General features: G+C 40.4%; 1 protein-coding gene across 2 annotated transcripts in view; it reads right to left on the bottom strand.

Annotated features, from left to right (window-relative positions):
• Positions 1-7,958: 7,958 nt before the first annotated feature.
• LOC102036527 (transmembrane protein 14C-like) overlaps positions 7,959-12,681 on the bottom strand; it is a 5,667-nt gene continuing 944 nt past the window's right edge. For both annotated transcript variants that reach the window (XM_005420989.2, XM_031056998.1), the window contains exons 3-5: positions 10,668-10,769; positions 8,717-8,804; positions 7,959-8,530 (exon numbers count right to left, since the gene is read on the bottom strand). In XM_005420989.2, the coding sequence (XP_005421046.1) occupies positions 8,473-8,530; positions 8,717-8,804; positions 10,668-10,769 (248 nt within the window). In that variant the 3' untranslated portion in view covers positions 7,959-8,472. The remainder of the gene's footprint in view (positions 8,531-8,716; positions 8,805-10,667; positions 10,770-12,681) is intronic.

Below are 12,681 nucleotides of genomic sequence, written 5' to 3'. Positions count from 1 at the left end.
ATTCACTCCAGACAGAAAGCAATTATTTTACTTATTGATACAATCACTAGATATTGTCTTTCAGAAGTATAAAGGAAAATTTCATCTTAAATATATCTTCTGCTCACATGCATTGCAAGGACATGCATGAGCAAGGAAACAGTTGAAGAAACAAACAAAAGATTGGGTAGAACACATAGCAGGATGGTCTGCCTGGAATGGGGTAAAAGAACTCAAACAATACCCTGTTTGCTACACTGTCAGGTCGAGCCCATCAGAGACAGCAGTAGCACCTCTGGATAATGCATATAAGGGGGAATAAATTACTGCACAAGAGCAACAGCAACTGGAGAGAGGAGTGAGAACATGTGAGAGAAACAGCCCTGCAGACAGCCAGGTCAGTGAAGGAGGAGATGAGGGAGGTGCTCCAGGTGCTGGAGCCCGGATTTCCATGCAGACCATGGTGAAGCAGCTGTCTCCCAGCAGCCCATACAGGTCCACAGTGGAGCAGAGATCCACCTCCAGCCCATGAAAGACCAAGTGGATGTGCTCGAAGAGGCCTGTGACCCTTTGGAAAGTCCGTGCTGGAGCAGGCTCCTGTCAAGACCTAGGGACCTGTGGAGAGAGACACTCACCCTGGAGCAGGTTTGCTGGCAGGACTTGTGACCCTATGGGGGACCCATGCTGGAGCAGTCTGTTCCTAAAGGACTGCACCCTGTGGAAGGGACCCATGCTGAGGAGGAGTTCATGAAGAGCTACAGCCCATGGGAAGGACTCACTTTGCAGAAATTCATGGAGGTCCATCTTCCATGGGAGAGAACCCATACTGGAGCAGGAAATGAGTGTGTGGAGTCCTCTCCCTGAGGAGGAGGGAGCAGCAGAGACAATGTGTGATGAACTGACCTGAAACCCCATTCCACATCAACCTGGGCCACTGCGGGGAGGAGGTGGAGATAATCAGGAGTGAAGTTGGAAGGTGTTTTTAAAATTTAGTTCAACTTCTCACTGTTCTACTCTGACTTGATTGGTAATAAATCAAATTAATTTTCCCTATGTCCAATCTGTTCTGCTCATGATGTTAATTGCTGAGTGATCTCTCCTTGTCCTTAAATCCCTTAATTATATTTTCCCTCCCCTGTGCAGCTGAGAAGGGAGTGATAAGAGTGACTTCAGTGGGCATCTGACATCCAGGCAGGGTCAACCCAGCACAGATTTGAATGAAGTCAACTGCAGTGACCCAGCTAAAGAAGAAACACTTAGCAGTAGGCTGACCCCTCCTACCCTTCCTCCCCAAAACCTTCACTGCTGCTAGTGATCATACATTCACATTGGGCTGCAGGCCAAAAAAAAGGAGAGAGAGAGAGAGAAAATTGAGATTAGCACTAATTAGGTGTCACTTAACATGGTTTTTTAACAGTTAACTCTTCTCTCTCTTGCTACTGCATTTTTAGCATATGCACCACACCTTGCTTGTGGTTGATAAGGGAGGATTTGAATGGCGTTTACCATAATCTTTTAGTTCATCTTTTGGTGCATTGTTACAGAGAGCCCCGACTAAAGCAGAGAGAGTGTCTATAGGTGACACCATAAAGTTAACAGCCACATGAAAGGAATACTTTTGAGGAAAGTCCCGATCCATGAGGACTGAGATGCCCTGAGAGGACACTCTGCGGGATATATTTTGTAAATCAAATATATCAAAGAAAATCTGTGGATTTTTTCTGCCTCCATGAAGCACACCATTCCCTAAAGAAGCTGGTACTCTAATGGTTGACAGCTAAGAGGAACAAGAATAATTGCAGGCTGCTGCCACCTCTGTCTCAGAAAGTCACAATGCCTTCTAATACTGGGCATATTTGCTAGCTTGACAGAATGGGAAGAGGATATACAGAAGAAAATGTTATTTTTTTTTATCTCTGTTATTCGGTATTTATCACTAGTAAAAAGCAAAACCATAGATAAGCAAACAAAATGCTTTAAAAAGAGTAAATAAAATTCCTGTGGAATCATGGTACTGCCTGTTGCTGTGCAGAAACATGAATGTGTGTGTTAATTGCCCACCTGGCCATAAGGAGGACGTGGCAGAAGTTGGGTTTGTGTTGATCAGTGACTCTGTGCTGCCCGAGAAACTGGATGCTAAACAACCTCCTGTCCTTCACATAAATAAATGAATTTATATAAAAATAAATTCATATAGATGATATTTATAGGTGTAAGTTGAACACAGTGTCCTGGTTTTTTGGCAGGGATGAGACAGTAGTGGCACATGAAGGAGAAAGTCTGGCGACGGGCCCCAAGCTGATGTAAATGCTGCAGGGTTGCCAGGTGAGGTAGTGTCTGGGAGCTGAAGATATTGCTGTATATAGGACAAACAATGCAGACTGGAGCATCTAGCACACTGCTAAACACCAGGGATATGTAACCACATAGAGAACCAGAATGATCATTTTCACAACAGCTTTACGGATTAAAATACTTTCAGAAAATTTTAGGATTGTTGCTCTGTGTCTGTTGTCACAATTTTTGGATTCCTACCCCCATCACAAAAATTTTTCCCTGCCTCCCAGTCTAGGCTCCATTTTTTAAACAGAAACAGAACCTGAGTAAATGGACCTCTCACCTCAGAATATTTTACATCTTGTCATGACACCACAGACCTGCAGGAATCTCAGTGGAGGGAAGTTTCTGTCAGAATTTAAAAGCGTTACTTTGCTCCTGCTGCTTTTCATCTCTTTTCTCTCCTCCTGGTGTGTATTTTCCTGCCCTGCTGACTGTGGTGCTGCATACTAATGGAGCAATACTTGGCCCATCCCCAGAGGAAGTTGTGTGCAGGTTTATTGAGGAACAGAGGGGTCAGGAGGAATTTCAGCGCATCCAATAACTCTCCTACTGGTGGGATGCCTTCAGGTAACAGCACATGATTTGATCCCAGCCATTTTCTATTGTCATAGCACTGCTGAAAGAGCACATATCCAAAGAAACTTAGCCAACACTCTCTCCCTCATTATATATATATATTTATTCCAACAGCTTACAAAACTATAACGCTTATGTGTTTTCTAAAAGTGCCTAGAGAAGGAGGCCTGTCCTGCTAAATCTCTTCTGCTTGTGAATCAGGCTGACAACCCGCAGATTTTGTTTCTTGCTGTAAATAGGTGAGAAAGACCGGGCTGATCTTCCAGTACAGATAAGTGATTTCCTTCAGGGAGTGTAAGAAGAGCAGCAGAAGGGTTTCATTTTCATTCCTGGAGCGATTCCTGTCAGCTCCTTAGCAGCACGACCATTGGATTGCACAGTATGCTTGGTGACAAAAGCCTTTTGCCCCAGGATAATTTCCTTTCATTCCTCAGGCCAGTGTAAAGGTAATAAAGGAGCTAAGGACCTATTCAGCTGAGAGAGCCAAGCATTTGTGTTCCAGCATTTGGTGTTCCAGGCCAGATAGCGACAAGTCGGCAAACCCTAAATTGGAATTAGCTTGATTATTATTTATCCTTGTCTCCACGTCTCGGGGTGGGTGGGGTGTTTTTCTCCCCCGGCTGATATCGGAGCAGCGATGCCGCCCTCTCCCGGCTCTGCGCTCTGCAAAGCTGCCAAAACCTCTGCATTCCCAGCAGAGCCAGCCACCGCCTGGCAGGCAGACGGGGGAAATAAAACTGGGGAAAACAAATAAACAAACAAACAAGCACCAAGGAGAAAATGGAAAAAAATTACAAGAAAAGGTGTGGGGGAAAGGAGGAGAGGAGAGGAGAGGAGAGGAGAGGAGAGGAGAGAGGGATGGAAATAAAACTGGGGAAAACAAATAAACAAACAAACAAGCACCAAGGAGAAAATGGAAAAAAATTACAAGAAAAGGTGTGGGGGAAAGGAGGAGAGGAGAGGAGAGGAGAGGAGAGGAGAGGAGAGGAGAGGAGAGGAGAGGAGAGGAGAGGAGAGAGGGATTGTTCTTCAATGAGGGGATGGCCAAGCACTGGACCAAGATCTCAGGGAAGTGGTGATGGTCCCAAAGCTGCTGTTGCAGTTCAATAAGCACTTGTACAATGATCTGAGATACATAGTTTCACTTTTAGGTTGTTCTGTGTGGAGTCAGGAGTTGTACTCAATAATCCTCATGGGTCCCCTCCAACTGAGAATATTCTATGATTCTAAATATTAGCACCAAGGCTCAATCCCACTTAGTTACTGTGCTTGCAGGACAGGATCTCAAAATACAATAGCAATACATTAGCAAATGCTAACATTTGATGAAATAAGGCAAATAGACTTTAGTTGTACCATATTTTTTCTCATTAGGGTTTTTCTAAAAGAGTATCAAACCACTATATAAGCTACCAGCGCTGAAACAGTATCAATTCCAGCTACCAATTATTGCTCCTGGGGCAGGGAACATTTTATGCCACACACTGTGTGAGACAGGAAAGGGATACAGAAAACATCTCCATTTCAGAGTTCAGAAGATAAGCACAAAAAGACTAAAAGGAACACCCAAAGTCACTTGTGCACTGGACCAAGCTGGGGATATTGCATAGAAGCATAAGCACTAGATCTGTTCCATCATGGCATTTTGAAGAAGCAGGAGAGGAGATGAGGGCAGATGCCTCTGTGCTATTACTGACACAACATTTTTCCAATTTTTACTTGTAGGGATTGTGGAGAAACAAAGACTTTCCTCCTTGTGTCATAACTGCTTGGAGGTTCTCCTGACCTTTTTTTCCCCCCTCCCATTTTTCCAGGTGATTAAGCTGTGCAGTCAGAAAGCATGACTATAATGCCAAGAAGCCAACAATTTTAACACCACAAAAGGATAATTGTGTAATACTTCAGGCCATATTAGTTTCAGCACAGACTGACCCTCAGCTGGTGATGACAGAGCGCCAACAGCTCCCAGCACAATGACTGACAGAACTGGGACATGGCAAATTGCACTTTCAAAGCCTGCAGCAGAACAAGAGTTAGGGGACTCGCTTTGCATTAAAACAGGCTTGTGCCATATTCTTAGAACAAGTGATAAAGTAGGACAGCACATGACTACTCCCCTTCTAAACCATTCTACTTGAAACATCTTTCATCCACCTCTCATTCTCCTTTGCTGGCTTGTGAGAGACAGTTGCCCATACTACTAGTGTAACATTGCCTGAATTCTTACACTATTCCACACATTTGTACTACATTAAAGAGATCTTTGCTACCTGCAAATGTCACATCAATTGGAAGAACAGCTTAGGTTGTGACATCCATCAGTGTGAGTAACCTCAACTCAAAGGTGCAATTGAGCCTGACTATATTACTGCTGAATTAGGAATCTCAGTGTTGTACCTGTAAAGACTAAGCCATAACTGAGGCACTCAATTGTTCAGTATTTTCACCCTCCCCCCAAAATATTTGCTCACATTTTCACTAATTGGGTGCTGTGTAACATTCCAAACCTGTATGTATGTGACGCTGCTTCAGTGTCAGCAATTGGGGCACCACAGATAAGATCCTGAATGGGAGACCCTGGAGTTAACCAGAAGCAAATATATAGGTGAAATCTAGGTTGTCCCATGGATTTTCCACTCTGGGCAGAGGAATCTGAGTTGCATTGCTCAGCTTCACGATGTTTCTGCATTTTTGCCAGTTACTATCTAGATTTAAAAGAAGATTTAAAAAACAGTTGATCCTTTCCCCACAGATCCCAGGAACTTTGCCAACTGTTCTCGGCTGTGGTGTGACTTCTGCTGTCAACATTCTCCCTGCAGGATATCCCACAGTCTGAGGCAAGGAGCCCTTCCTTGGGAAGGGAACTTGAACCCATCCAGAGCAGGAACTGAAGGGAGCCCAACACCTCTCACTTTCCAGGACTTAAAGTAAGCAACCGCTATTACAAAGGCTTAAACAAAAATTACAAAATTTAGGGCAAACTCCTACTTTCAAGAGATCACATCTACCAAAGTGATTAGAGAATTCCCTCCTCTGGTCCTGAGCAAGCCACTCAAGAGAGGGGTAAAATACCTGACATCTCCTCTTGCCACCCAGTTTCTATCAGGCAAGTAGATGTGGAATGGAGGACCTGGGCCCTTACTCTAGGAAATGAGGATTTGACAACTCAAATTCTTTTATTCTCTCAATTCTGTAATATTTTGGATGGTGATTAAACTGTGAGTTGTTGAGTCCTGGTGACTCAGTATGTGTGTAGTAAAAGTAGTTTCCTGTTCCTGGACCTTTTTAAAAAAATCAGTATTCGTTTCAGCTTGTGCTGACAGCTGAAACTGTAAGAAATATTAAACCAATATTTTTATTTTCAGAGTGTGCTTTGAACAAGCAGCCTTAATTTAAGAGTTATTTTAGCAGTTCATTTCTCAAAAATAACTAAATCATTCTTTCCAAAATCCATGTACAAGCTGACTCATAACATGAAGCTCCACTCAAGCCATGGCATAGCCACAGTGGATTTAATGCAAAAGTAATTTTCTCAATTTACATGGAGACTACTCTCAGTGGGAAAAAAAGCCCAGAAAGAAATCTTTTAGAAGTAGCTAACAATCAGACTAAAAGCAGGAGCAGTCTGGAGAATGGGTATTTATGTCTTTAATTCTTGAATGGCTCTAGAAAATTCTCTATCAATGACAGAATTTTCTATTCAATTACATGGGGTGATTTAAATACACAAAAAAGTAATTAAAAAACTTCTGTTAGATTTTGCTTAAAGTATAGTCAAAAGAGACAATGATTTAACTGAGACTAGAATTTCAGACATGCTTTAACATGTTTTCAGTGTTGCTCCCTGGAGATTCATCCTGTACAGATCAGGTTATTTAGAGATTAAGTGCCTGGAAACAAGAGAGGTTACAATATGAAATATATTCAAAAGCCTGGAATTAATTTTATAACTTTTGCTAAAACTGATAACACACAGCACAACTGGCCCAACATTTATAGATCTGCTTGTAATTACTACTTTCTACTACAATAACTTCCTGTCTACTACCATGTGGGTAACCATTGACTCACAACAGTAGAAATGTCACTCTGACTCAATACTACTAAATGCCATTTTCAGAAAAGGAAACGCAAGCACTGAAGTGACCAACAAAATGGAAAAATTATGTAGTTTAGTATCTGCTTTATGCAGTTTGAGACACTTTTTATCAATTCCTTTAAACACTACAAAATGGAAAGTGTGCAACATGTAAGTTAATTTAAATCTGCTTTGCCATTATCATGTTAAGCAGTTGACAAGGTTCTGACATAATCAGTGGTACAAAGGTCCCAAAGTAAAATCCTAAATAGTCACTACATAAAGTATCACTTTAAAGTGGAGTTACACTTGGTAAGAATCCTAATTTATCAATAATTATGTGTCACTAAAGAATAAGCTGATAAAGGACTTTCTTTCACACATTTCTTGCCTCTCCCTTCCATCACAGTGCTAAGCCCATGTGAGCTGTGCCTGCACTAACAGAACTGCAAGACTCAGTGCAGGAGAAGCAATCAAGGTTGGAGTGACAAAAAAAGCACCAGATGCCACTGATGCCTCTTCCACTCTTCAGTCCTCAGGCATCACAGCAGAACAAGGAACCCTTCTGACTCCAGGGTTTCCTAGTAAAGACACATTTGAAGAGGCACAGCCACTCTCCTAAGAGATAAAAATAAAATGCTGATGCATTCTATTGTCAAATAAGCCTGTAAGATCGGAATTACATAGTCTTAGGGTATTTTACTCCCGTTATACAGTCTAGATCACATTCAGCTGTTCATTTAACCTAGTACAAATCTCAATTAATCCTCAGGGTAAGTTCCTTTCAAACAACTTCTTAAATGAAATGTTAATGAAGGCTCATAATTTAATCTTCTATCCCTCCATTTATAAAGTGATTTTTAAATATCATTGAAAGACAGCACTTGGATACTAACAGTCCACTGCAAGGACTTCCACTGAGAAAACAAGGTGAAAAAATAGCCCTGTCCCCAAACACAGAAACTGTACCAAAAAAAAGGCCAAATAACAGTTTGTAACAAATTTTACTTATAGAAAAGCATCATTTTAGCATCATTTCACAATAAAAAGGCAAGATCTGTCGGACATTATAAAGACATGGTATATCAATTCAGAATGCAACAGGTAAAGCACACCATAATACTCAGTGTAAAAGGTTTGAGACACACTATTGTATTTAGCCAGTTACTCCTGGTGCCTCTTTGTGGATATTTTCTTAATTACAGGATATTTTCTCTCTGCTTCATACATGCCAAAAGTATATTTTGGAACATAAAAACATGTAAGTGTTAAAATACATTGAAACATGCCAGAAAAATCAAACCCAGGACCCATTTCTCTCTACACACAAACATCCCTACCTTGTATATAAACTATCTGTCCCATCATCGTACTTCCCCTCATAAAAAAAGATTAAAAAATGTGTTGATGCAGAAAATTTTTCCATCTTCTCACTTCTGCATTCACGCAATTTCATGATCAGGTTTCCTTTCCCAAATACTAAGATGTAAAATGAACAGTTACTTTTCCTGGGGCTTTTCCAACATCTTCAGTGCTAATCTTCCAACCATTAGTAAACTGTATAAGGAGAAAAAACATATAATTTAACAATAATAACAACAATTTGTCAATTCAGCTTCAGATACTTCATCCAAGTGATGCATGAGAACAAAACTAATACACAAAATATGATTCACTCTGTCTAAGTTTAATTAAGTGAATAAAAAATCACACACAGGAGGTTAAAAAAAATAAGTATTGTACCTGACACCAGCAATTAGCCCTGCAGGCATGAATTTTCTGGAGTGGTAAAATCTTGTTCCCATGACAGCAGTCAATGCTCCAGATGTAACTTAAATGAGAGATTGTACAGTCCAGTCAGCAGAGATGCATGTGTGGGAGAAACATAATTAAAAACTAACAGAACAGAGAGAAGTAGCAGCATCAAGTAAAAAGAGAAACAGCGTTACTTCACTTAATGGACAAAGAGAGTCAATAAATTGTGTAAATTTTAAAATGCCTCAGTTTGTAAAGAGCAAGTATTCTATACCAAGTTCAAGCAGACAATGCACTCCATATCCTCCTGCACACACTTCTCAAATTTGTTTTTCAAAATGTGTTCTTTCTGAGACTGGAAATAATTTATGATACAGTGCCCTAGAACTCACTCCTCCACTCAGTCAAATCACTAAACTTGTGCACATAATTCCCTCACTTCTCAAAAAAGGGAGAAAGCATTTGTCTAACTTGTAGTAATCATGTCTAAAATGTAGCATCACGTTTAATTCGTAGTAATGTTCTGAGAATTAACTAATTTGTTTTCTAAAGACTTCAAAAGGGAAGTGTGCTAAGCATTACCAAGGTGAGAATCAATTGTCCCTGACCACTGGACACAGAGACAGGAGTTAGGTAGTTTCACGGACTCAGTAAGATAGAAAGGACAGTCCCTGGACATGGTGTCTCAAATAAAGACTCAATGCTAAAAACCTATAAGGAAAACATACACTGATGGAATCCTTATCCTTAGTATGCATCTGCTACCCAGTGGTAACAGCTACACACGTGCTGTTCCAACAACTCTTTTATGCCCTACTGATGCTTCTGTGTGATGACTGGTCCTGCAGGATCCTGTTCATCTTCAGTCCTAGCCATGACATCCTTGCTCCCTAACACCAAACAAAATATTGACACTGAACACTTACTAATTTCACATAATGAGATATGTAAGAGACTGGGACCATAGTCCAACACACAACAAAACAAAAATATTTCAGTATTAAAATGCTTCAAGCTCTAATTAATAGCCTGTCTTCAAAATATGCACATCTCAAAATGAAATTTTGTTTCAAACATCAGCAGAACACATCTTCAAAAACTTTAAAGCATGAAGAGGAAAAGACTCCATATGCTACTGAGCTACAGAAATGTATCTCTCTCACATTTGGGAAAACACTTGACCTCACACTTTTTCAGCTTGCTGTATCAGCAGTTTATTAAGTTATTAAGGCTTGACCACGCACAGCTTTTGGCCTGGCCAGTAGGTGTGGAAGTGGACTGCCTGTAAACAAAGCTGAAGTGGAGAGAAATGCTGGGCCTTCCCCTTTGACTTGTGACTTTCACATGTCAAAGAGCGAGATGCTCTGTCACTGCTTCAGAGAAAAAATGTTGTAGTCAGTGGTGGCTCTTTAAACACTGACTAAGCAGTAACTCTCCACAGTTACCTTCTCAAATTGGGAGAAGGGAAGCTCAAATTCTGAGAAGGAAGAAACAGCATTACTGAAACTTGCTTCTCTTTAAAATCTCCCCAGGCATCAACACTTTTGTAATTTCACATATTTGTCATTTATAAAAATAAGCCAATCACAATCTGACATTTTCTGTGATAATAAAATAGTCTGCTAGGGGTATGGTCAATCTCAAGGGGAATCCCACTTCCCAAAATGTTACAGCCTCCTGCAGGATGCTCAAAGTACAAGGATCCAGCCAAAAATAGGTCAGAAATCCATTTATTAGCACTTCCCTTGCACTGTGATCCTTCAAACACATCAGTATGAGACAGATGCATGTTGGCAGCCATCAGTTCAGTTAAGTTTAGACAGCACTGAAGTTAGATTTGTAACACTGTGTTTAAATCTTCTGCAAAGGCTTTTAAGTACTAATTTTAAATATATAGGGTAAATATAATCCTTTTCAAATAAAATTTTCAATTACTTACTCAGAGAAACCCAAATGTTGTTTGGATTCTGTGAGACCTGATAAGCACCCAGTCCAGCCAAACTCCCAAAGAAAAGGCCAGCAGCTAGTGATGGAACACTGCCTGAATAAATAGAAGATAATGCACTTAGAAACTTAAAGATTACCTTGGTCAGCAGCTTAACTGTTTTGTAAAACACCAAAAATTACAAAAAAAAAAAAAAAAGGGCATTCATAATTCATTGACATAAGAAGATTAGAGAAGGGGGTTTTTAAGATATTTGAGAGCATGCTGATCAGCACCAAGAATCTTCAATTATTCTTGCATAAGATACATGCAGAATTAGTATTTAGTTCTCTAACAACAAAGCCGTGAATACATTAATGATTGAAAGAACAGTGTGAAAACCAAAGGAATTGGTGTTTCCCTTGCACAAACTGAAGCATGTTGCTTCAAAACAGCATTATGAAAATTCCTTGAGAGGCAGTAAAATAGCAGGACTGAATTTTAAGGATTTAAGATCAGAAAAAAGGATATGTGAGTGGAATTGGGCAGGATGGCATTCAAAGAATTGCCAAGGAGCAGGGCATAGTTGAACAAGAGAGGTCGTATCTCCTAAGTACACCTGAGATTTGATCCCAAGGTAACTGCAGCCTTTGGAAGAAGGTTCCCTAAATGCATCTAAATTTGGGATCAAGTCCTCAGTATAAACGATAATCCCAAGCTAACAGAAAAGAAAGAATACCACATCTAAATTGGTGATTCATAGAGTATATCAAGTAATGAAGTAGCATGATCACTGTGGGTGGTGGATGCCCTCCATAAGGCCAACAGAGGATTAAGGACTTAATGCTATTGAAGGTGGTTCTTTATACGTTCCATTTCTGAGGTCACCTTCCAAAGACTTGAGATTGAAAAACTAACTTGATAAAGATCTCCTCTCAATGTTAAAGGTGGACTGCATATTGCTTCCAGAAAGTAATCATTTTTCAGTCATCAACAAGGTTGCTGTAATATTGCTTTGTATCCTGCTTTTGGTATAAAAAGCAAGAGACAAAGATGATAGAAAGCACCTGATATACTTGCACATGTGCAAGGAAAAGGTGCACTCTCTACTAGGTGGCTGCTTTGCACAGAATATGAGTTTAAAATAAATCTGTGGTAGCTACAATGTTTTCCACAAGCCTGGGAGCCAAGAAACATCCATCATATCCTTGAATTTTACCTCAAGGCATTGTTTAAGTAGATATGACACATACACTTACAGGACAACCACAACACCTCTGGCTCAAGAAGTTCCTACATCTCAAAACACAGGGATCCAGAGAACTTGTTAAATGAAGACAGAAAAATCAACCAATGAATCACTCACTCACTCACTCACTCACTCACTCACTCACTCACTCACTCACTCACTCACTCACTCACTCACTCACTCACTCACTCACTCACTCACTCACCCTTTGATTGCCATGTTCTCATACAGTTCCAAAGGCCCCTACTACTGCCCCCTGTCTGTGTGGGTAGATAGATCAGGTTGTAAAACAACAGATCAGATCAAATCAACTTAGTTTGACGCGTGAAAGTTCCATTTTCTTTTGGTTTCTCCAAGCTATTAGTAAGGATATAATGGCTCCTTTGTATGTTTTCAGTTTTTTTCCCCTCTCTCCAGCAGTTACCATACAAGTTTCTGTTCCCCTTCAATAATCCTGTGTCCTGGATTCCCTTGTCTGAGCATAACCATGTCCTCCCAATTGGGTTCCAGAGGACAAGAAAGACACCCATCATTTCATAATAGCCTTGGAGAAATACAGATGCAATTAGTTACTTAAGTTCTCAGTATTGTCCCTCTGTCCTAAACTCCACTCACAACCCAAAGGATAAATCTAGGCCAATGGAAAACAGATTGGAATAGGCACTAGCATCTATGTAGTCAAATGCACTGGTGAGAGTCTTACTGACTTCAGCAATGCCCTTTCCTATCATAAAAACTAAGATGGCTTAAGGATTTTCAAAGCAGAAAGAGACAGTGTTG

This window comes from Geospiza fortis, unplaced genomic scaffold (genome assembly GCF_000277835.1).
Source record: "Geospiza fortis unplaced genomic scaffold, GeoFor_1.0 scaffold104, whole genome shotgun sequence".
Lineage (NCBI taxonomy): Eukaryota > Metazoa > Chordata > Aves > Passeriformes > Thraupidae > Geospiza > Geospiza fortis.
Note: the sequence above shows the minus strand (reverse complement) of the source record. Positions and strands in the feature narration are given on the sequence as shown.